Below are 26,233 nucleotides of genomic sequence, written 5' to 3' on the forward strand. Positions count from 1 at the left end.
TTTTCTATTTTTCAATATGTTTTAAATTTGCTGTTAGGTTTTGTGATTAAGAGGGTTACACCCTAATCCCCTAATTCTGTCAGGTAAATTTGTATTTGTATTTGTATTTGCATTGTTGTCTTGATTAACTTCATCTTAATTGCTTTGTCTGTTTAAAACACTTGAAAAAAAAAAGGTGTCATATAAAGTTATTATTAAAAATGATAATAAATGAAAAATAACTGCATATTCATAGATTTTTTTTTCCACCTAAGGGGATCTTCAAATTCATTGTATGTTAAACAAACAACATTCCCAAGTTGGGACTTCATACATCAGCGAGGCAGGTATTTAAGAGAATATTCAGGCCAAGTACATTTTTGGTGAAATATTCCCTTAAATTTAATTTTACAGGTAGGAAAAACGTTCATCACTTCAGAAATGAGCTTCATATCAATGGACAGTATCACCAACAATAATCACAAAATAATAATTATAGTAAGATAAAAAGGGGGGATAAGGACCACAATAAAAGGAAGAGAAGAGAAAGGTAAAGATTTGGTCTGACCTGAGAAAACTAGATCTGTAGAAATACACCACAACTGTGTTTAAATAAGAACTGACTGAACTTCATGTACATCTACAGCATCACCATGACAATCGTATGGCTCCAGGGAGGAGGCAGAACAGGATAACAGAGCCAACATGGCTGCTGCTCACACTAAAACGCTTATGATACTGGTCAAAGTCACTGGGAAGATATTTAAGAGGAGCTATCTGACAACCTTCATCTCTGTTTTATAAGAGGTTGGATGTGATGCTTCTCAGTTCTTTACGAGGAACAACTAAAATTGTTCAAGACAAAAAAGATCTGACTGCAACTGAGGGAGGGGAGGAAAAGAAGAAGAATGGAGGAGTAAAGACAGAGGAAGCAGAGCAGGAACAGTCTCATGCAGTCATTTCGATGTGTACTGCTGTCTGTTTAGGGCTGGTGCAGTTAGTGCCCTCTGGCAGTGCCCCGGCGGTGCTGCAGCTTCGGATGCCATCGGTGGAGCCCACGCTGGAAGCCGAGTGAGTCCTGGAGCGAACCAGCCGGGTCATACCAGCTGTGGGCACTGAGGGGGTCAGAGAACACACTGTTAGCAAACAGAACACATCAGTGCGGAAATGGCTGATGTGCATATGGAAGCTTGTATGATTTAAATAGTCCACACTGTGACTGAGCAGCTGGATTCAAATCTGATGATGGAGAGTCTCAGGCTCTGTTCCCACTGAAGCTCCAAATATTTCTCATTTCAGCTGCAGTGAGTCAAGTTTTTAATGTCTTTTAAGAAGCAAAAGAACAAAGGCTGTAAAGTGTAAATCTGCTGCGTCAAATCTGAATTAGCATGTGCAGCACACAATTAACGGCTTGTTTTAACAACAAATATCCTATTTTATCAGAGTTAACTGAAGGCATCAGTTTCAAATGTGTGCAGCTTCTGCAAAGGTGTTCATAACACAAAGCATTAGTAAACTCTGGGTTGTTTCTGTTCAGCAGGGCAAAGCTGACATCTTCATTCTTCCTGTGAATATGCTAAGTGGGCACAGAGAGGAGGGGCTCCTGATAGATATATCCATTGTTAATATGTTTGTGATACAATGAAATATGATTTTACCCATTTTAAATTGTAAAAAAAAATGAATAGGAAAACAACATGTGGCAGTCATTGCTGATAATAGGCAGGTATCTACAGTATGTAGTATTTCAGTATGTAGGAAACATTGATTTGACACAATCAGACTTTTTTTCAAATATGGTTGGACACCTTCACAAACATGGTTGGAAATTTTAACCCATCGCCCAATCCTATGCAGCAACTAAACAGGCACATTTGCAAAATGCTGGAAAGCACGCGCTAAATCGAATCGTTCCTGCTGTGGAAAAGTCCTGTTAATTTCTTTAGTTGATGTCTCTCTTCTACCGGCTTTTAATTCACGTTAGTGTTTTTGAGTTTTAGATCCTGCACTTCCAAACTATCAGCCATGAGCAGCAGCTGAGAACTGAGCCTGAAAGTCTGCAGTGTGAACAGAGCTGAAGAGTTGGCATGCAGCGCAACCTACTTTAGCTGCTGAGGAAAAAGAACAGTTCAGCTGATCCACAGCATGCAGACAGACACATAGGGACACACAGAGACACGCGAGGGGAAGGACTGCTGAGAAATAACAGCCAACAAACAGAGATGGAGGTGGAGGAAGGCAAGGAGGAGGAGAGGTTTAGACTCTGGTTGAAATCTTGATACCTGATGTGCTGCTCAGGTGGTTTATTACAACATGAGGGACTGGAGGGAACAACAGGAGACAAAGAGAGAAAAAACAAGAGTAGAAAGGAAGGAATGTATCGTAACACGCACGCACGCACGCACGCACACACGCACACACACACACCACACAGCCTTTTAGGATAGTAGGTGTGTGTTCATTTGAAGGCAGGTCATGCTGTGCAGTGTATGAAACTGCAAACCGCTACTTACAGTCAGAGAATAGCTAGTGAAGCTACGGGCAAACAAGCACAGAGACACAGCTTGTGACTGAGCAGGTGCTGTAAGGGAGCCATACCACCTTTGCTGTAAAGTCACCTAAAACTGTTCCTTCTGCTGAAAAAAACAATATTGCAGACCTGAAAATGTTTTTATGTGTACCAGAAACTAGGTTGTTATTGGAGGTTAACAAGCCGATTTTTTAAAACTGTACTCAAGCATAAATGTTATTCACACAAGGTCTAGTGGTGCCACTGTGACAGCGCAGGGTTTCATTTTTAGCTCTGTAGTTGTTAGTAGAGTAGGTAAGCATGTTTAAAACTTAAAGTTATATGTTTTCTTTTATTTGACCAGCGCCCACCACCCATCGCTCCTTTTTGTGTAATGTGATGAATTATGTTGCTACTCCAAAACTTCTACACATTAAAATACATTCAACTTTGTTACAACCACATCCATTTGGTCATCTAAATGCTACTTCCTGTTGCCTGCAGGATTCTGATTACATGCTTCCAAACACCATCAAACTAAGGCAATAAAGTGTTGTGAGAATAAATACATGTTAGTGTAAATACTTAACTACTGATAGATTTCCATGCCCGATAAAGTTGCTGTGACAGTATTTGTGGACATCTGCTCCAACTGTTAACTTCAGCAAACAAGTCATGTAGTTAACGCTAGTGCAGCTGCTGGAATCACAGTGTAAATCTGCTATGAGAATTATTTGGATTTCAAACCACTGTGAAGAGGTTAATAACATTGGATGTTTACGGGATAATAACTGAACCGCAACACTAAATTAAGCCATTATTTTTCTGCTGTTTCATTTATAATTTAACTAATCTGGTGTTTACATGATCTTTTCTTCAAATTCCTTTTTTCCCCATTATCCTATTTCATCAATTTCAACAATTCATCGATCATTGAATCAGGAAATTGTTTAAAATTTGCATATCCAGTACATACTCATGCTTGCTGACCTGGACCACTGCATGATTCAGCTTTGGCCCTTGTGTTTGTATCTGCTGCATCTTACAGTAACTAATGTTTACTTAACATGTAATATATCCAGTCATAATGTCATGGCTCATTTGGAAACTCAGTAATAAGGAAAAGAATCACCTAATATGTAATTTGTCTTTGAGTTAAATTGATTGTTTTTCTATGATTTTTGGCCTCATACTCTGAAAATTACACTGCCTCGACACTTTATCTTTAAATCCCAACAAAACAGTAGAACGACAAAGATCAAAATAAGTCAGAATTCAGCATGGTCAGGACAACGTGTTAACATCAGGGCGGAAACAACAAGAGACACAGACAAACAGGAAGTCACAAATGTGTATTGGAATCATAATTGACAAACAAGCTTTCAGTTGAAGCCAGTTTAACTGTCTGAACCCCACAACCAACCAGCAGGTTTAAAAGGAATGAGTGCTAAAAAAAAAAATACAGAAACTATACCATTTATCAGCTAGAAACTAAAAAAAAAACAAATTTCCTTGAACTACTCATCTGTGTTGTGCCATCATATTTCAACAAATTTCTCACTGAAAAAAAAAAGCTCACTAAAGCCACAAGTGGCGATGGACCGGTCCTCGCTGTACACTTGCCAGCCTTGCTGGAACACTCTGCTGATGTCATCTACATCATGATAACATCATCTACATCATGATGACATCATCATGGTGGATTTCATGTCAGGTTGACAGAAACGCAGTAATGGACTTGTTTGTGCGTCACAAGCTGCTACATATGTGTACTGAATTTTGTAGCTCTAAGTCAAACGTAGCTGCTATGGGACTCAGTTGAAATATTGTAGGGGGCGCCATTGAGCTGTGTTACATTTTAGAGCTTGGACCTCGTAATTTTTTTGTTCATCCTGACCTGCTCTATATGCCTACCAAATCGCTCTAGGCCAAATGTGCTTTTGACAGGAGTTCATTGAAATTTACAAGGGGGTGCTGTGGAGCCATTTTGGCAGTGGCATGTCCAAGTCATTTCAAATTTCAAATTTTTCGCCAGTCCTGGTGCGTGTGGCGATTTTGGTGACTTTTCGTGCATGTTTAGGCTCTCTAATTTGAATTTCATTTCGCGGGAGAAAAATAATAATAATAAACCCAAGGGTTACAATAGGTTCCTTGCACTGTTAGTGCTCGGACCCTAAATATGAACCATTTGCATTAAACAGATCATGTAAAACACAAAAATACTGACTCAGCTGTGTCCAAAGGTTTGGTGACTTATCATTTGAAACTGCAGGCTGTGTTTACACAGAGCAGACAGAGACAAGCATGACAACTAATTAGTCAGATTGAGAGGGGCAAAAACACACTGGATCAATAAAATAAATGCAGCATGGCTCAACAATAGTATACATAGAAGCAAGTTGTGAGCAAATGTTGGAAGATACACTCAGCATTCTAAAATATCTTTCTACAGTTGAAGAGTAGTATAAAAAGAGTAGTGTTTGTAGAGGTTGTGAAAACGTAAGTTAGAAAATAACTGTAGTATGTAGTATCTTGTATTGGTAACATCTCTGCACACTTAAATAAATCCTAGAGATTCAACATTTTTCTTTTTTATATGATTTATGGCATGATAATTGTGCTGTACTGTACAGAACATATTTTTGAGCTTTCTACCCTTCTAGCCATGGTTGTGCTCTTTTCATAAAGGTTCATAAACACCTCAAAACTGCTTGGGGTTCAGATGGTTAAAGAAAGTGTTACACAGGATTTTTTTTACAGCTACAGAAGTGTGGGATCCAATTACATATAAAGAATACTTACTGTAGCCCATCCCCTGGACAAAGTACTTGAAGGCCTCTGCTAGCTTTCCAGGCTATTGAAAGAAAAACACAGTCCTCAATTAAAATAGTTGACACACATTAAGATTCTCAAAATACATATTTGGGAGTTATCATAACTAAGAGTACCTCTCAACTGTACAAAGCAAATTATAGAAAAGTAATTGATCAAATTCCAAAACATTTAGAAAGATGGGAAATATTACCGCTATCTTTCTTTGGGAGGATTGAAATGATCAGAATGAATGTTCTCCCCAGATAGTACCTGTTTATGTCCCTTCCTATTTGGATTCCAGCAACCAACTTTAGAAAAATGCAAAAAATGATTTCCACATTTATCTGGCAAAAGAAAAAGGCCAGAATCAAATGTACACAACTGACCAGTGGTAAAGCAGACGGAGACCCTTATTTACCAAATCTGAAACTATACTACTGGGCAGCACAACTGCGTGGGGTGGTGGAATGGCTAAAACAGAATAAAGAAACAACATGGTTGACTTTGGAACAAAGCTCATGCCCTAGACTTTCAGAGCAGGCCTTTGCATTCTGTTCAAATGAGATATGGAACAAGTACAAAATCTAAAACATTTGGATTAAATACACTCAAAAGGTTCTAAGTACTGTTAGAAAAAACATTAAAGCTCTTCAGTCCATATCTAGGGCCATGAAAATTTCAGACATAATAGATTTCTCACTGGGACAACATGATTCAGGGTTCAGAGACTGGGAAAATAAGAATCAAATGTTTTTTGATGATTTGTTTGAAGGGGAGATTTTCAAATCATTTAGTCAGATTTAGGAGAATTATGGCTTGAATTCATCTGATTTTTGTAGGTTTTTGCAGTTCAGAAGCTATTTGATGTCCCATAAAGAATGTCCACTTCTTAAAACTCAGCCTACTGATCTGGAATTGTTTCTAATAAAGACTACTAAAGAGAGAAAATGTGACAAAATAGTGTCAAATCTATATAAATGTTTACAGTCAAGTATGTCAGGGGGTGCTCCTGGGATAAAGGAAAGGTGGGAATTAGAAATGAATACTGTGATTGAAGATCAAGAGTGGGAGCGATTGTGTGAAAATGGTCACAAATTGACAAGCAGCCCAACATGGAAAGAATTTAATTGGAAAGTAAACATTAGATATTTCAAAACACCCTTTATTATTTCTAAATTTGATCAATCTAAAACAGATTTGTGCTGGAGACAATGTGGATTAATTGCAGATCACACGCACATCTTTTGGGATTGTCCAAAGGTTAAATTTTTGGAGGGAAATTTCAAATATTTTACACACTTATATTGAAATGAACCCTCTGGTCTTTGTCTGTGGAGCGCTCCCAGGTGATCTGTTAACTAAAGAAAAATTGTATCTCTTTAAGGTTCTTGTGAGGGTGGCTAAAAAAAATGACAACAGTATCCTGGTATAATCCTGTTTCTCCCACAGTAAATCAAAGGAAAAAAAAACTGGTGAAGGTGTATACAATGGAGAAAATAACGTCAAAGCTAAAACTGACTACAAATTTATTCAAGAAAAGGCGGGAGCCATTGATGGTGCATTTGCATTTGACATTATAGAACTTTAACCTGTCAGCTGAATTAGTGATAAAGGAGAAAGAAGGAAGGAAAGGCGAAAAAAAGGAAAAAAATTCATGAATTGTTAAAAAAAATTATGGTACCATATCGCCGAGATGTTCACTATTGTTCTTGTTTTCTATTTATTTTATTTATTCATTTATTTACTCACTTTTGTTCTGTGTCCAAAAACAATGTTGACAGCTTGATGTGATGTGGAGATTATATGTATAAGTATTTCACATTGTAAAGCTTGAAATATGAACAAAATATTTTGTTCAAAAAAAAGATTCTCAAAATACGTAGGGAACGTAGTGGTTGTGGCTAACCTAAGAATTAAAACAATGTCATGCTGTTTTCTGCATTATTGCAGCAAGGCCATCACAAGAAAGGAGAGAAGAACTAACTCATGAAGATGATTTTGCTAAGTTTTTAGGTCTTCATTATGGGACAGCAGATGGCTGAAACTCACCTGAACCACCTGAGGAAGTCCTCCACAGTCTGCCATCTGGTGAAAAGTCAAAAAATAATAGATCATGTTTTGCAAACATAAACTCTTAGGTACAATCAGAATTCATTGATGCAGGTTAGGGCTGAGCCACAAATAAAATTCAAACTACAAACAATAAGTCCTTCTTAATACCACATAGAATCCTATTTAATATATGTTAAATATAGTTAAGATATATTACATATTAAATAATTCATTTACTAAATAAATTCATTAATGAAAATTTCTAACAAATTTTTGTCAGTACTTATATAACTCAGCTGCAATGACAGTGTTTGACCGGAACCCCACTAAAAAGATCAGAAAGCCTCCTGCAACATAATTCACTGCCACAACAATCCTACTTTTAGGATAACTTTTAAATGTGTAACATCTCCTAACAAGCCACAACCACATAGAAAAAAAACTGTGACTATTTTGCTGTTTGCAATAGGAAAGAGAAAAAAATCTGACATTCTAAGGAATTTTTTTTTATAGATTATTATTATTAGCTGACAACTGAAATCTAAGCATGCAGCGTTTGTGTTCTTTGGGAGACATCGCAGGGCATTCTTGGAAAAGTTGGAAAACAGTAACAGAGATGATGGTCGGACATGAACTAATGCAAGTACACTGATGCTAGGTATTTATTATTGTTATGCATGCACCAATCAGCCACAACAAAGAAACAAAACAAAATAAAACAAAACAGGTGCCTGACAATGTGTCCTCCCCCGACATGCAGATCCTTTAAATCTTTGAATGGGAGGTTTTCCCTGGATCAGACTTGGTGTTCCATCACATTGCACGCTCAATCAGACTGAGATTGATTCAACACCCCAAACTTTTGTTCCTCCAATCATTTCTGAACAATTTTTGCAATTTTTCAGAGTACATTATCCTTATCATTATCCTATACCCCTCAGTTAATGAAAGAAAAACCCACAATAGTCACAGAAATGACAAAAGTAATAACAAAAAAAAAATTATATGAAAATTGACCAATGAAAATCAGACATTGCTTTTCAACCCTGGTTTAACAGAATTATTTAAAAAAATAAACTCATGAAACAGGCCTGGACAAAAATGATGGTACCCTTAACTTAATATTTTGTTGCACAACCTTTTGAGGCAATCACTGTAATCAAACGATTTCTGTAACTGTCAATGAGACTTGTGCACCTCTCAGCAGGTATGTTGGTCCACTCCTCATGAGCAGACTGCTCTAGTTGTCTCAGGTTTGAAGGGTGCCTTCTCCAGACAGCATGTTTTAGCTCCTTCCACAGATGTTCAATAGGATTTAGATCAGGGCTCATAGAAGGTCACTTCAGAATAGTCCAGTGTTTTCCTCTTAGCCATTCTTGGGTGTTTCTAGCTGTGTGTTTTGGGTCATTATCCTGTTTCAAGACCCATGACCTGCGACTGAGACCAAGCTTTCTGACACTGGTCAGCACATTTCTCTCTAGAATACCTTGATAGTCTTGACATTTCATTGTACCCTGCACAGATTCAAGACACCCTGTGCCAGATGCAGCAAAGCAGCCCCAGAACATAACAGAGTCTCCTCCATGTTTCACAGTAGGGACAGTGTTCTTTTCTTGATATGCTTCATTTTTGCGTCTGTGAACATAGAGCTGATGTGCCTTGCCAAAAAGTTCCAGTTTTGTCTCCTCTGTCCAGAGGACATTCTCCCAGAAGCTTTGTGGCTTGTCAACATGCAGTTTGGCAAATTCCAGTCTGACTTTTTTAGAATTTGTTTTCAACGATGGTGTCCTCCTTGGTCGTCTCCCATGAAGTCCACTTTGACTCAAACAACGACGGATGGTGAGATCTGACACTGATGTACCTTGACCTTGGAGTTCACCTTTAATGTCTTTAGAGGTTGTTCTGGGCTCTTTTGTTACCAGTCGTATTATCCGTCTCATCGATTTGTCATCAATTTTCCTCCTGCAGCCACGTGCAGGGAGGTTGGCTACAGTCCCATTGATCTTAAATTTCTGAATAACATGTGCAACTGTAGTCACAGGAACATCAAGTTGCTTGGAGATGGTTTTATAGCCTTTACCTTTAACATAACTATAATTTTCTTTCTAATCTCCTGAGACAACTCTCTCCTTCGCTTCCTCTGGTCCATGTTTAGTGTGGTACACACCATGTCACCAAACAGCACAGTGACTACTTGTAACCCTATAAATAAGGTCGACTGACTGATTACAAGTTTGTAGACACCTGTGATGCTAATTAGAGGACACACCTTGATTGAACATGTCCCTATGGTCACATTATTTTCAGTCTTTTCTAGGGGTACCATCATTTTTGTCCAGGCCTGTTTCATGAGTTAATTTTTTTTTAATGATTCTGTTGAACCACGGTTCAAAAGCAATGTCGGATTTTCATTGCTCAATTTTCATAGAATTTTTATTTATTATTACTCTTATCAGATTCAAGTTATTTCTGTGACTGTTGTGGGTTTTTCTTTCATTACCAACAATTATGTCCACGTGTGTGAACCCCACAAGACCTGCTGGTTTGGAGATGCTTTGACCCAGTCAACTCAGATCCACATGCTGTACATTTTTCCTGGTTTCAATGCATCAACTTCAAGAACTGACTGTTCCCTTGCTGTCTAATATATTCCTGCGACTGACAGGTGTCACTGCAACGACACAATTGTTAAGCTTTAATGTTGTGGCTGATCAGTGTGCATGCTTGGACTCAACAACAAATTTGTATTTGACCCCAATTCAAAACATTTCTATTTCCATTTTCTATACACCGCTTAATCCTCATTAGGGTCGCGGGGGGGCTGGAGCCTATCCCAGCTGACTTAGGGCGAAGGCAGGGGACACCCTGGACAGGTCGCCAGTCTATTGCAGGGCCACACTTAGAGACAGACAACCAAGCACACTCACATTCACACCTACGGACAATTTAGAATCACCAATTAACCTCAACATGTTTTTGGACTGTGTGGGAGGAAGCCGGAGAACCCGGAGAGAACCCACGCTGCACGGGGAGAACATGCAAACTCCACGCAGAACAATTCAAAACAATTTAGAATATTATAAATTCACACCTGAATCAAAATCAAATAAAGCACTGGTCCTGATAGAATAACAACAATCTTTGCAACCTTTCAAATCACTGCTTGGATTGCAAAATAATAGTTGTAATAGTTATCAAAATTGGTGGCACGACAGATAATTAAGTCTGGTATTAATGACTCAGGGGTGCAGTTTAGGCCTAACTTCTCTGTGTAGCCTATGCTACAAAAAAAAACAGAAAAAAGAAAAAGTATGATGTTATATATAAAGGGATAAACTCAGAGAGAAGACAATAACCAAGTCGTGTAGTTTTTAACACGTCTTTCATTCTCTTCAAAACCCTGTTCACCTACATTTCAGAACAAAGGAAATTGTATATAATGTTTTAACGGAAATGTTTCATCTCAACATCAAAACAAACAGTGATCATGTCCCATTACTTATTCTAACAAAGTTTTCAGTTATATCACAGTCTCTTAGGTCTCAACTGTCCATAAAGTAGTTAGTGGTGTGGAGGGGAGGAGATTTAGGAGCAGGACTGTGAAGACAGACTAAACAGATATTGTGCAATGATGTTTACAATAGCTTGTCACCAACACTCTTTAACCCTAAGTAGTTTGGAATTCATCACCTGCACACAATATATGCGTTACTCGAGAGCAAGTCTGCATCTAAAAGTGTTTTTTACTTTTAAAATGTGTATTTCTTGATGTGATTTTTTACAAGACAGAAAGAAACAAAACAGTGAGCAATCAGCTTAGTGTGAGAACATTACAGAATGGCACCACCCACCACAAACCGTACAATTACCATTCATCACTTACTGAACTGGAAGCACATGAGGCATGTGAGGACAAGTACATACACGAAAATAGTAAATGTTATCACTAAATAACTTCTGAAGTTCTGAACATCACAGACTGATGAGACCTGGCTGACAGGTGAGCAGGCAGACAGACAGAGAGACACACAGACAAACTGGTACCTTGAGCAGGGAAGTCTTGGTGGGATTCATTCTGGAGTTACACTCCACCTGCAGAACAAACACACAAATTGTATTTACCACAATGTGACATCATGTCAGTTGTTCTCATCCAGACAGGGCAGACACTCACCACAGCATCAACGGCAGGTGACGTGTCTCCGACCACCAGCAGAGCAGAACACCTATAAAAACACACAGCTAGACTGAGTAACAGATGACAATCAGACATAATAGAGATACAAAAAGAAAGAGGAGCTGATACCTGAGTGTGGTGCCTGTGGTTTCATTCAAACCAGGGACTGGCCGCTCCATCTGCAACTCAGTACGGCTAATACACACAGACACACACGTAGACACATAAATACATATTCACATCAGTCTTCCTGGCAGCTATTACAAAGTCCTCCTGAGAGATATTTGCATAAAACACTCAAGAATGTAAATGTACAGACAAGAAGAGATCTTATTTTTGCATCACAATACAGCAGCTGTTCACAGCAGCAGCAGTGGTAATAATAGGCTAAGGGTTTTCCTGACTGGGGCTGATCTAGGCATACATATTTTAATGTATGTAATATTATCTTACTAGGCTAATGTAACAGCTATACTGTCTTGTCTAGGCTAACTATCTTGTTTACGTTAGCATTATATTTTTGTGGCGAATGTAGCGGCTAAATTATCTTCTTCAGGCTAATGGTAACTTATTCAGGATAACATAGAGCTACATTACCCTTCTCAAGCTAACATTTTCTTGTTTAGGCTAATCAGTGGCTACATTATGCCATTTAGGCTAATATTATGTTGTTACTACAAGACTTCCAGTCATTGTACAACCAGAGTGGGAGCTGTGTATGTATTCTTACCACACCTTAACATCTTTTCGTGTTCCTTGTCTCTGATTCTGTTTGTGATTTTCATGAAAAAGGATCTCAAGGTGCTGCCGAGGTGAGGAGGGTGTCCACTTTGGGGACCTAAAGAATCCCTACTTCTTACAGATGACGTGGTTCTGCTATGACCTTCAGTACACACTGGGGTGGTTCACAGCTAAGTGTGAGGTGGTCAGGATGAGACTCAGCACCTTCAACTCTGAGGCCACAGTTCTCTAATGGAAACCAGGGGATTGCTCTTTCCAGGTTGGGAGTGAGTTGCTGAGCCAAGCAAAAGACTTTGGGTATTTTGGGATCTTGTTCTCGAGTGACGGACAAACGGATTGTGCAGCGTCAGCATTAATGCTGTAGTGCTGTGGTGAAGATGGAGCAGAGCCAGAAGGAACGGCTCTCGATTTACACGTCGATCTACGTTCCAACCATCCCATATGTTCAGGAGTTTGACTGAAAGAATGAGATCACAGATACTGGCCCACCCTACAGCAGAAACTACTTAGGGTGGCTGAGCTCAGCCGTATAGATAGGATGAGGAACTTGGACATCTTAAGGAAGCTTGGAGTGGAGTAGCTGCTCTTCTGTGTCAAAAGGAGCCAGCTGGGGTGGGTGGGTTGGATGTCTGATAAGGATGTCTTCTGGGTGCGTTCCTTTGGAGGTTTTCTGGACAACTGGGAGGAACTGAGGAATAGATATATTTTACCTGGCCTAGGAACACCTTGGGATCCCCCAGGTGGAACTGGAAAACGTTGCAGGGAGAGGGACGTCTAGATTACCCTGCCTAGCTATGTATGTATGGATGGAAGAATGGATGGATGGGTTGCATACTTGCTCATAACAGAAAGAAAAAATCAGCTGGTATTGGTCATATTTTATTTTATGGTGTCATATGAGGAAGACAGAGGTTAGAGAGAACTGACTAATCTAAAAGTAACATAAATAAAGACCATGTAGCAGTGAAGTATCTTCACCCGCACAAGGTGACCGTGACACAAAGAAGTTCTGTAGTGTGGACTGGATGTGTTCGGAGGCTGCACGTTTTTTATGATATTGTCCATAAAACATCAAGTATAAATTTTGTGAAAAATTCAACAGGCAAGCTACTTTTAGTGACAGGCTCTAGACTTCAGCAGTGCAATGAAAGAGTGTGAAAAAAAATATTTGATTGCACCATTGATTGAGGACTGTCCTGACACCTGGGCTGGCAAAACACACAGATGTGCTCCAAATGTAACAAAGCTGTTATCTTTCCTGTCTTATTCCTAAAGATCAGTGTAGCAGAATATTAACAGCAGCAGTTTGTTGTTGTTGTTTTTTTACTGGTTAAAATCACAAACACTGCCAGCAGCATATAATAGCAGCTGTCATTATTTGTATCAGGTTGCTTGTGAAAATAAGGTGGCCCAGTTTAGAAGGCTGTAGGTGGTATTTCAGAGTGTCACATACATATTTAATCAACATTTTAGTAAACATAGGTATTGCATCAGACTCTGAAATGGAAAACACTGAATATAACACTTAATGCAGATGATTGTCTTGTATTTAACTGTCAGTATTATTGTACTAGGTTTTGCTTAGGTTATAATATTTTGACCCTTGTGGGAAAATATGTGCACCTGACTCTTTTAAGCAATTCTTTTTCCCATTAACAGTGAAAACATCCAAAAGACAGTCTATATTGGCCTACCTGTCATAGCTGTTGTAGAACATGGCCAGGTTATCCAGCGGTATATCCTGAGAGATGTGGAGTCTGTACGTCTGGACGATCTCCTTATTCTCTGTTAACTCATCCTGTTCACACACCCACACAGTGAATAATTCAGTGGAGGTTAGCAAATTGTCCTTTTGAACCTTACAATAAAGTAAAGTCTTTTTCATCCTCACAGTGCTGAAATGGTGTCCCATGATGTTGTCCACCAGGTTGCTCGTCCAGCCGCTCAGCTGCAGGAAACAAAAATATCTACTTTTATGAACCGAGTGCTTACTCATTATTTAACAATTTTGCTTGTTTTCAACTGTTTCTGGTTGTGGCCTTGCACCTTCCCTCTGTAGTGAATCTGTCCTGACCCTGTTTCATTTATGTAAATTGGTATGAGCATGCGACAAACCAGCCTTGGTTCCCATGCCACCTGGTTTGAAAGTGCACCTAATCTGGCAGTCTTAGTGGCTGTGATTTATTGTGAGCAGTTTGTCGCTGTCTCTCTCACTGTGACATGCGGTTCTGTTGGAAAACTTGACTAAATCTAAGCTGAGAATCTTTACCAATACTGGACAAAAAGAGTAAAGTGATTAACTGAAATGACTTTATCACCCCCTTTTACAACAGCTTGTGATTGGAGAAGAGAGTCAGCATGTGTGATGAATTATCAACAGTGCACTGCAAAACTGTTTTAAAAGTAAGTGTCTATATACATCCATTACATAGCTGTTACTAAAAACATAAGCAACAGCTGTTTAAATCATGGGCATGTGATGTGACCCCAGAGGATTCAGTGAGGAGTGCTTTTTAAACTTCACTAGAAGGAGTGCTGCTGCTTTTGTATTTCAGTTTGGGTAAGACGTGAAGCTGTTTTCTTTTGTTATTCATTCAGCAAGTTGGAGCTGCAGAGCGGCTCACTTTACCGCCGAGGAGCAGAATATAATCTGTACAAGATATGAAGAATAATATAAAAACATCATAGGAGCAAAAAGCAGCACCGTTGCAGCGGCCAAAGCCAGGAAGGAATGCTGGCAGAAAAATGCTGACTGTGTGAATGCATAAGTTCATTAGTTTATAATATAATAAAATATGATCACTGTTCCATCATGAAGGCACGTATCAGACAATAAGCACAACTGAGGATTCATTTTAATTAATGTGCTGCCTAATGTATATACTTGTGGCATATCTGACATTTTATTTTTTACTTTCAGCTGCAACCCTGGTGGCGTAAAAAAGACGTGGGAACAAAGTAAGAACAAACATAAAAACATAATTCAAAGCAGTGTAGCTTATTCTACAAATACAAGCTTTAATACTAAAGTCAGTTTACTGTTGTGGGGTGATATTGGTGTGGGAACAAATATGAAACAGCTTTGACATTGTCTATAGCCAACAGGGGAGAAAAAATGAATGAATGAAGACAGGAGCTAACCCCAAATCCTGCTTTGTAGTACAGGCCCCAGGTTTAATGTTGCTTCACGTTGTCCTTGTGGGGCTGAGACATAGCACTTACCTGTGTCAGTATAGGTAGACAGCGTGTATGTTTTACCTTAGAGGCAGCCCAGTCCATCCAGCCCTTAGCACAGGGATCAATGTTGATCAGAACCAAACCCTCCACTAAGGTGGGCTCATTCAGCTGAAACAACAACAACAATCATCATCCTCATCCACATCAACAAACACACAGTGAGCTGCTGAATGATGCTCCAGGAACGGGAAAGCAGCAGGCTGTCATGCCAAACACCTGACTGCAGCTCAGCTTTTGGTTACTTACAGCCAGTTTGGTGAGGATGTAGGCTCCAGCTCCCACACCGATACCAATCACACTCTTCACCCTGATAACACAGAAATAAATACACACCATGCTGAGCTTACTAACAGCCTGTCTGGAAGTTCCTACAAAAATGCCCGTAATACATTTAATTGTAAGGAAGACAGCCCACTTACTGAAGCTGTGTCAGGACGGCCGGTAGAATCTCAGCCAGTTGGTCCATAGTAGGATACTGGTACCTGCATACAGAGTGTTTACATCACCTTAGAGGATATTGTATTTAGCTAACCTTACTCCAACCTTAACCATGCAAAACCTTAAAACCCACAGCAAGCAGGTTGGATAGGCATATTATCTTTTTTTTAAAAAGGACTCATGCACATGTGTGGTTATACTGAGGATAGTGTGGATCTTGTGTTGCTTTATTCAAAGCATGTGTGTGTGTTACCCGGTTGGGAACACAGGAGCGTTCTCCTGCTGTCCTGGAGCATCAACATGCAGAACGGAGAAATGCTGTGTCACCTCCTGCATGTCCTCATAATTAAACAAGCTGTTGAAGCACGACTTATCTACACACACACACACACACACACACACAAAGACATACCAAGAAAAGCAACTGATGTGTTAAGTATTTTTTTCAGGTATGTTTTGTACCTCTGCTCTACTATATAATGACTAAATGCATGTTTACTCACGGTTCAGTCCGATGTCATGGTAGGTGAGGATTGTGGGTCGGTTGCCCTTAGCAACTCCCCTCATGGTAACGTGCAACACACCGTGGGTTGTCTCCACATCGTGCTCCTGAACAGTGAGCAAACAACAAACATCATCCTGTCAGCACCAACAACAAACATGTAAACAGAAACCCTGAGGGTGAACTCATTAAACTCACATCATGCTGTAAAGTGAATCATCACTGAAAGTGCAAATGGAGCATGTACCATGTTCTCTTTACATGAGTCAATAAAACAGCAGCTCATGTTAAAACACCTGAACACATAACAAAAATACATGCCTTTACCCTTTGAATCCCAAAACCTGCCAGCAGCTTTAAAAGGCATGTTGTCTTTTAGAAAAAAAATAATGATAATAGTCTCCAGATTACCATTTATCAGCCAGAACTGTAAAAAAAAATGACATATTTTCAATTTTCCAAAGGTCCTTGAACTACTCATGTGCAACATGCTGTTCTATTGGGAAATTTAACCAAATCTAAGCTTAAAATTGGGATATTTTATCAAAATCACTTCATTATGAATGTCTCATTAAAAATTTGCCAATAATAAACCATCTGCTCTGAGCAGATTCTGTAAAAAACAAAATATTTTGCAGATGTCTATGCAACGGTCAAGGCACTAATGACTGCAACAGTGGTGTGATAAAAATTCAAGGACTTTTTGGATGAACTGCAGGCTGTGTTTACACAGAGCAGAGAAAAGGGCCATACAATTTAAAAAAAAAAAAAAAAAAAAAAACCTAGTACCAAGTACTAAAAAAAATTAAAAGTGTAAGCAGTACAGTATGTTGCGTCCCCATTTTTCCACAATATTTTTAACACCTTCTTTTATCAGTCTGTACACATAATATTTGTTAGTTCTCTGTATCTCTAGCCATGGTTGTGCAGGTTCCAAAGATGTGTCGGACTCAATACTGCAGTGGAGCAAAAGATATCCAAAAAGTGCTTGGAGATTAAAGGGTTAAAAAATGATAAATCACATTTATTAGGTCAAACATCATCAGCCAAGTGGAAAGATGATAATGTATCACCTTCACATGTGTTTGTATTTCCAGTCCACAAGTATTTAAATGTGCACAGAAGGAACGGTACATCCACAGTGCACATGAATGCACCTCATCATAAATCTGATACATGGCTCAGCTGAGTCACTTATTCAGAGATCAAAATGTGGAATGATCTGATTTCATTTGAAACAGCAGTGTGGTATTTGTGGTCTATGGATGTGGTTACAGGCAATAACAAAGGCAGATGAATGGCTTATTTGTTTACAGGCTGCTGTGTTGTCTAGTAATCTTATTAATGAACTAGCTGTGGCAAACACTTGACAGATCCTTACCGTCGGATCTTAAGCTCTGCCACTCTCTTGCTTACTCATGTGCGTGTGCACACACTACAGTATATTCTAGAGACGTCAAAAGAACTCAGACTTCAAGCTGGTTCCAAACTAATGAAAACACGATCCTACTTAAGATAGTGATTTCTCTGCATAACATCATTTAGGACTTTTTAAATCATGGAATCTAATGAACCAATGAGATCCTGCACTTTAGATGTTTCTCAAAAGCATTTGATCAACTGGAAATACCACATTTTAATGTCTAAACACAGTGAGACTTTTGTATGCTGTTAAAGAAGGCAATAAAGTAAATGACCCCTTTCCAGATAAAAAAAAAGAAAAAGAAAGAATAATTATTTGTAGGCATATATCCCACTGTATGAATAAATAATTCTATCAAGCAGGTGCTATTGAACAACATAATATGCATGTTGATTAAAATGAACTGAGACAGTAAAACAGCCTGAGGGGAGTAAATCTGGTTGAGTGACAGCCAAACTAAAACAGTGGCAAGTTTAATCTAAATATTTTGTGGTTGAGTGAAGATAGCAACAAGACACAAGGTGGTCTCCTGCACCAGCAATGCTGGTCAGCCAACAAAACAGGGTGCATCATAAGATACACATCAAGTGGACTTCCCCTCAAAAGTGGAAGATGTGCAGCAGTGCCACAAGCTCCGGTCTGGCAGATACAAGTTGGATGTTGATACAGACGTCAGGTCAGAAGTGTTCGTAGTGTCAGGAACCACTCCTCCAAGTGATTCATCACTGCTCTGAATTTATGAGTCAAAATTTTAACTATGTGGCTTTAATGAAAGGCATTTTGTCTTCCAAAGCACTGTACAGCCACAAAATTGAGCCTCTTTGACTCCTCGGTCCTTCCTCCACCAGCCCATAACCTGGAAATTAGTCTTGGTCCATCATCAGAAAGGACGTCTCAATTCCTAAATTGCACCTTAAGGAGAGACAATCAAGGAGACTTGCTAGAGGAGCTATGATCGAGGATGCACATGTGTATCCTCACTGTGTCCTCGATGAAGTCTTTTCTGTATCCATGCAATAAAAGTGGCATGACACACAGCTGGAATCTACAAACCATGCAGGCAACAGGACTGACAAATGTGTTATATGATATATATCACTCAATATTAATATATGTAACTCTTAATTTGTTTGGTAACATTTTTTAAGCCACGCCTTTTATACTTCCCATTGCACGTGTGTTAAATAGAAAATAGAATGTGTGAAATCTGTACATTTCTCTCATATTCTTCTGCGTGATGACTTGAATTATAGGTAAATACAAACAAAGTTCTCACTAACACTGTTCTGCTTATCTAACAGGGATCATAAAATACTCTGACAGTTTTTAACAAAACAAAGGACAGGTAATGGAGCTGTGCTACACATTATATTTAACTGACATTGCTTTAAACTGATGGCTCTGAGGCAAGGATGTCTCATTTTGTTAAATACCTATTGCCTGTAGAATTAATTAGAATTGTACAGTTAATGAAATGAGGCAAGGCCAGGGTCATAAAGAAATATTCTAAGCAGCACAAGCAAGGAGTCCTGCAGCAGATAGTCTCAATCCCCACGGAGTCCAGATTTTTTTATGGTTACTTCACTTTGGATGAAGAAAATTGATAGCGACAAACTTTTGCACAGCACTGCATGTAAGTATAAAACGCTATAAATAAACTGGCTGAATTAATACAACCACATGTAAAAACAGCTAACTTCCTTCTGGCTAACAGGATGCAGATCAACAAGGTGAGGAGGCTACGTAATGAACTGGAAAACTCACCACCCCAACTCCTAAAGAACAAGAGATCTGGTGCAAATCCAGAGACTCAAACATCCTGACAGATGATAGGGAGAAGACAAGGAATTGCTTGAGAGAGTATCAAACTTAGATTTTGCACACAGAAATGAAAAGAGAGGGAGGTCAGTCGTGCTGTTGTCCCTTAGCCTTTTACCAAGTGAAGAAGGAAAGGAGAGTGGGTGTGGCATGATTGGATTAAGAGAAATAATCTCTGTGGTCATTGGCCAAGAGGTGGAAGGTCCTAATGCCTAAACAGCCAACCACTTGTTGCCCTCCTCCTACTAATCTTTATTTTCCCCTTCTCAGCTCGTCCCCTTACACAGAACAGCCAAATCTTGTCAAAAAAACAATAAAATATGATTAAAAATCTAATGTGAATCCTATGAGATGTGTGTGGTGCTTCTTCTTTAAAATTTTCTCTACTGCTGTTCTTACTATTTGATTTTTTTTAAAGTACATATATATATATATATATACACACACACACACACACACATGAAGACAACTTTGTGGATTGTATTACCCAACACTCAATCAGACAGACATCTGCATATTGTACTGTAGAATGTATGTGGAATATGTTTGGACCTCCCTGACCTGAACTAACCTCCCAAAAGAACTGCTGTTTTGCAGCTGGCTTTAAAGAGCCATTGTATTCAAATTTATGCTTAATATTTCCTGAAAATTATTGTTGAAAAGTTTAACTCTCAGAACTGTAACAGTTTCTTGGGTGTGTTTTGCTACTGTAACCGTTTTACTCACTGTAGGCTTTTTTCACTCCAATAAAGTCCTGCATCTCTATGGAAACAGCACAACCATGACTAGAAGTAGACAGTATGCGTCTTCTGTGCAGTATGAAAAAGTTGTAAAAAAAATCAAGAAGTAGATTTTGGCACTGTGCTACAGCCCATTTATAACACTTTTCTTTTTGTATCAAGCAGCAAAACCAATGTAGCAGAACGTGCTAAACCTGATTTGCCTTGGTTGAAACTGCACATCTCAGTGTCGATGCTGATACAGTTGCACAGCCCTAGTTAAGATCTCATATTGTTAAACTGGAACTAGCTTGATTGCTCTCCCTTTTGTGATGTCACAAACAAGTTGTATTTCTTGATTCAGGCATAAAACTCAGAATGTGTTCTTAATGTTTTTGTAATGCAAAAAAAAATAAAAAAATAGGTTTGACTTAATTTTCCTACACATTTATCTAGAGGGGTACTAATCTGCAAGTTGCTCTTTAAAATATTCATGGGATTTTTTGGAGGCTGCAGCTAAGTGCTCTAATTTAAGTTATCTGTAATCAGAGTCACTGATGCAAACTGACCTGCTGTACTGACTGATGCCTGCAGCTGATCAATAGCTGTGCTGATGATATCACGCTAACTTCAGCCTCATGTTTGACTACTTGTCAGTTTTGCTCACCCAGTTTCTTCTAAATATGCCAGGCTTATCCATGGGAATGTACTTTTTCCATAGTGTAAAAACTTTATTTTCCCAGCCTATGTACTGTGCTACTTTTATTACCATGCAGCAAATAATCACTTAAACATTATCACATCAGCGGAATTGCACAGATTCCCACGTATATTGTCATGTGGTCAGTCCTCTGTCTAGGTCATGGTGTATGTGCCCTCCGCTGATTGCATGAATGCATGAATGAATTTAATTTTAAATATAGTGTCATGCATACAACTATGGCCAGTCTGAATGGGCTGACAAGACACCATAAAGCCATATACAATACACATGGGTTTTTTATATTGTAAATATCAAGACAAATTTGATCACAAACACAGCACTCCTTGGCCTCATCCAGGTCTGTTGTGGCCAGGTGGAATTTTTGATTGGCTGGTTGATATACTTTTATTAGACCAAATTCTCATTGATTGGACAATCGCCATTGTTGCTTTGATAAAAAGAAAATCACTACATCGGCAGCCTTCAAGAATCAATCCATTATTTGTTGGTTATAAAATAACCAAGTTCAAATGGTTTAATATGCTGCAAATACTAGCTTTTTATGTTTATTCAAAATTGAATTTGTTTAAACAGGTAGAGTGCACCCAGTGCACTGTGGCCCATATAGATAGAATGCAGATTTTTGTGATGCATCAATTCATCAAAGAGAGGGAACAATTTCTCTCAACCAAGATCTTTTTGGTTCCCTACACCTCTGGTTTTAAACACAGAAAATCATCAGAACACTAATCAAGTGTTACTCTGATCTATGTTGAAGTATCAAAGTGTCATGTGTTGGTGCTGAACTTACCTGACAATCAAAGTCCTGGAGATTTCCCCCATTCTGAGGAGACAGAAAAAAATATTTAGCTACTACCTCAATCATTATTGTTAATAAAAGCATCCAGTTGTTTTAGCCCTCTGAACCTCAAAACCAAAATTTTGGAACTTTTCAGCTGCACGGAAGGCTGTGTTTACACAGAGCACACAAACATAGGATGGAAACAAATTAAAATGTAAGTAGTGAAATGTCTATAGTATGTAAAGTATTCATGTTTCCCCAGCAGTGGTGATACTAGGAAAAATGTTATACATACTGATTTCAAGTTTTCGTATTTTTTGAAAGACATCAAAGTGAACATTTTATGGTTTACAGCATTATGGACAATTTGGAAATCTCTTTAGTTCTATTCATGGTAGTGCCGTTTCCAAAGAGGTGCAGGACTTTATATTGCAGTGAAAAATAAGTACACGCTGAGAAAAATGTGACAAGAGCAAAGAATGCCCAGAAACTGCTTGGGATTCAGATGGTTAAGTCTTCAACATTCAATTTTCCCCAGGAGCATGTGAATGCAGGCCATTACTTGGGTTACACCCTGACACCTCACCTGTCCTGTCAGCAGTGGTTTGATCTCAGTCAGCTGGACATCATGAAGTTCCTCCATCATAGATTGCTTTACTGCCAATCGACCAGATAAAAGACACCTTCCAGACAGACAAATAAAAGAAGACAAAGAGTTAGTCTTACAACCATCAGACATTAACAATACATATATTAAAGATGCAACAGGAAATAAGGACATCAGACCATCTGAGGAAGCTCTGAAAGAAGGCAGAGAAGCAAAAAACCAGCAGACACATCCACAGCTTGTACCAAACCAAACAAAATGTAAAATATAAAATGCCAATAGCAGATCAAGTGAAAGACTTCATGTTTCTGCCTGAGCGACCTCTACAGAGGTAAACTTGGGCTGTAAAGAAAATCTGGTAGCGGTTGATGAGCTGCGGGTTATTCTATACTTGAAAAGATAACGGATTTGTAGCAGACCAGCCCACATTTATATAATTTTTGAAAATAGAACTATTTCCTTTGGTAATTCAAGCATAACACTTAGTGAGGAAAATATAGCCAAGTTCGCAGACTGTTTTTAGATAACATACCATTTTGCTTGTTGAGCCATGTACAAACTGTTTGCAAAGTTTACACTCAACTTTTTGGCCATTTGTTTGAACAAAAGCAGCCACATCAATGACTTCTTTGACATGGTGTCAGTTAATTTGGAGCCAACTCCAAGTAAACATTTAGTAAATATTACACAATTTAGATCTAGCAGTCCCATTAGGTTGGGCCTGTTCAAACTTGTGAAAATGCAAGGGTGTTCTCAGGTGGTCTGTTAATTCTGTCACCAAAAGTAATGGCTCAATCCTGGATGACTGTTGATGTTGTGTTTTTCTTTTTTTATTAAAGTTACACTGGTGACTGTGAGATTTAGCCGAGAGCCTGTTGACCAACCAATCAACCTGGACACTACAGGCCTGTGTCTTTGAATAACAATTGTTTGCTAGCTGTAGTGCTCAGACACCTGGAAACTACGGTATGTAAATGCCTGATTCTGTTTTTTGATCATTATCTTAGCAGCCTGTATTATCTAGCGCTCAATCTGCTAATTAAAGAATAAAGTGCTAAATGATGCAGTGATGGTCTATATGTTTTTTTTAAAAATCATGCGTTGCTTTATGCAGAGCAAAAACATTGTCACCTATTATTACAGAAGACGACAAGAAGAAGCTTAGAAGAAACCAAAGGCAGCCAAAAAATAAACTGAGCTGGGGAGACTGTTTATTTGGGTTGAACTGGAAGATGCTCTGGATGTAAAGAAATACACAATCCTGGTTTAGATTACCAGAATGTAAACAGGACTGGCATTTAATTTACTTTCTTCATTGCATGGCTAACACTGCATGATAGGAGCTAAGATTTCTTATAAAAATGAACAATTTTGTAGACTTACTGCTGGATTTAGAATAATACTTGAACAGTACATCTCCTGGTCTGCTCAGTGTGTACTCAATCTGACTATCTAGTCATTTGGTTATGTGTTTGGGTCTGAGCCAGATTGCCCACAGGAAATTCAACATCCATCCAAGCTACTCTGCTGAAACACTGTTACCCAACCTGTCTGCCCACACACACACACACACACACACACACACACATACATAGCTGGATGGCCTACTGCCAATGAGAGATCACTGTTTCCATTAGATTTACACAGTTGGATAACACAATGTGACATGCAACACAGGTAGACAGTGAGAGAGGCAGACTGGCAGTTAGTGTACATTTGATTCTGGTTTATAGGTAAATGTCACAACATTTTCAACTCAAACAATGTACTTTTCATGTGACCAGAATTAAAAAAAAAAAAAAAACTTTAATTGTCTAAAAAAGCAAATGTACGTCCTATTAAATTCGTCAATATGCCTGAGTTTAAAGAATCTGAATTAATACATTTCTTTCTGCCTCTTTTTGTCTTTTTGAACCTTCAAAATAATTGGAGGACGCCATGGATTATTTCACGGATGCCAATTATCTAAAAATGTGATTTAATTAATCAAGTGAATTGGTCTGTCACCAACAGAGACCACTACGGGAAGCAACAGGACCAACATCAGATGAGGGACGATCACTGAATTGATTCCAAATCAAAATCGCAATTTGAAAGAATGCATTTAGCAAATCACTAAGACTGCAATTCAGAACATACATAATACAAATGGTTTAAAATGCTGTGTCAATGGTTTTACAAATACATATTGTGCTCCTTGTGTGACAGTCACACTTTTGATGGTGTCTTAAGTTGTCATGCTTCATCACGTTTTTAATCTGTTACTCAGTGAAAACCAAACGCTGACTTTGATTTAAAAAATTATATTCCAAATTCCAATCCCATCTGATATTTTCCCTAAATTGTTCAGCCATCAACACATGCAAGACCACTAAAAAAGGGCACAAAATGACCTGGAAGAAGCACCAATGCCAAACAAGGCCATCAGCAAATCGCAAAAGCTGTAATTTGGCAGTGTGTCTAATTTTTTATTATTATCACTTGAATACTTGATTTCAGAATGTGCAATACTTTGTTGCTGCTCCTGAGCCATCAGTGCTGTTTCACTGTCAGAGGTTGTTTACAGTAGAGCTGCAATTAATAATCAAATAGTCCTCAAGTCTTAAATTAATCGACAACTATTTAGAAAGTCGACTAATACAGTTTTCAGAAAACAAAAGTTCAAATTTTCTGATTCCGGGCTCTTAAATGTGAACATTTTCTCGTTTCCTTCCTGTTTTACTATATGAACCCAAATGTCTTTGAGCTATAGGAAACTTTGGGAAACAGAGATCCACAATGTTCACCATTTCAACTAATTGATTAATTAAGAAAATATAGTGTCTCTTTTAGTCTGTGTGTCTTGCTTCAAGGCAGAGTGGGGGGCCCGTTTATATGTCTGTGCCCAGGGACCCATTGTTTCCTAATCCATCCATGGGGCTGTGTAGATAAATGAAATTGTGACCGTAATAATGTATTAATTCCAGCTTTAAAATGGTGCCCTATGGGAACGTTGTATTCAAATTTGAATGGATTTGAATGTAGATCCGCACTTTGTTCTTTAGTCACTTGTTAGTGCCATTTATCTAATTAAATTAAAAATGATCGACTGATTAAAAAACAACAACAACAATCGATCGACTGTAACAATAATGGACCTGACGTGGAGCTTCCACGCTGAACTGAATGTACCGACGCTCGTGGCTCTGCTGTCCGCCTACACACACAGATATAGGATGCAGAGAAGCTACCGATCAACGCTGCCTCATTAATGATGCTAATGTCAGCCCCAGACACGACGAACCGTAACTACGTACTACCTCCTTAGTGACCGACTGACACACACACACAACACATACCCGCACAAAGACACACACCTGTAACCATATACACTTCCACCATGTCAGCCTGCTCTCAGCACAAACAACTGGTTAAACACGTCAATTAGCTCAACAGCTCACTGAACCGTTAGCTGTTTAATCAGCTCACCAGCCGTTACCTGGTTACCAGTAGTCTCCGCAGCAGAAGCGAGCGTTTTATACTCGCCGTTCGCTACTCACCGTCAGCCGTCAGTTCCGCGAGCGGGCTTCGTTTAAATCCGGTTAGTTAACGGGTTAGTTAACGGTTAGTGAGCGGTAAACTGATAACGGTCGGAGCGCGGCGGAGTTGAACTGGTCGCGAGCCTTTCTCTCACCGACTGTAGCCAACAGCAGCAGCAGCACGCGGACAGAGC

The 26,233-nt window shown here is 38.9% G+C and overlaps 1 protein-coding gene across 3 annotated transcripts; it reads right to left on the reverse strand.

The window, feature by feature from the left end:
• Positions 1-356: 356 nt before the first annotated feature.
• LOC103358300 (protein NDRG3-like) lies at positions 357-26,233 on the reverse strand. Of its 3 annotated transcripts, none has more exons than XM_008283207.1 (17): positions 26,195-26,233; positions 22,501-22,597; positions 21,924-21,956; positions 16,451-16,556; positions 16,201-16,321; positions 15,929-15,991; positions 15,756-15,816; positions 15,531-15,617; positions 14,164-14,220; positions 13,967-14,070; positions 11,661-11,726; positions 11,529-11,580; positions 11,399-11,446; positions 7,352-7,387; positions 5,291-5,342; positions 2,262-2,300; positions 357-1,094 (listed from the first exon to the last, which is right to left on the reverse strand). In XM_008283207.1, the coding sequence occupies exons 2-17, from the start codon at positions 22,558-22,560 to the stop codon at positions 928-930; spliced, it is 1,152 nt and encodes a 383-aa protein (XP_008281429.1). In that variant the 5' UTR covers positions 22,561-22,597; positions 26,195-26,233; the 3' UTR covers positions 357-927. The 3 variants fall into 3 exon arrangements, with proteins under 3 accessions (XP_008281429.1, XP_008281427.1, XP_008281430.1); XM_008283205.1 differs by lacking the exon at positions 26,195-26,233 and adding an exon at positions 26,061-26,187; XM_008283208.1 differs by lacking the exons at positions 2,262-2,300; positions 26,195-26,233 and adding an exon at positions 26,061-26,187.

The sequence above is a fragment of the Stegastes partitus genome, unplaced genomic scaffold, assembly GCF_000690725.1.
Source record: "Stegastes partitus isolate 25-593 unplaced genomic scaffold, Stegastes_partitus-1.0.2 Scaffold302, whole genome shotgun sequence".
Classification (NCBI taxonomy): Eukaryota; Metazoa; Chordata; class Actinopteri; family Pomacentridae; genus Stegastes; species Stegastes partitus.

Excerpts from the sequence above, each read along its gene's own strand:
- LOC103358300 (XM_008283207.1), bottom strand. The coding sequence starts at position 22,560 with ATGATGGAGGAACTTCATGATGTCCAGCTGACTGAGATCAAACCACTG. Across the intron at positions 11,727-13,966 it reads TTCTACAACAGCTATGACAG|CCGTACTGAGTTGCAGATGG; the intron begins GTAGGCCAATAT and ends TGTGTGTATTAG. Across the intron at positions 7,388-11,398 it reads CCAAGACTTCCCTGCTCAAG|ATGGCAGACTGTGGAGGACT; the intron begins GTACCAGTTTGT and ends ACTTTTCACCAG.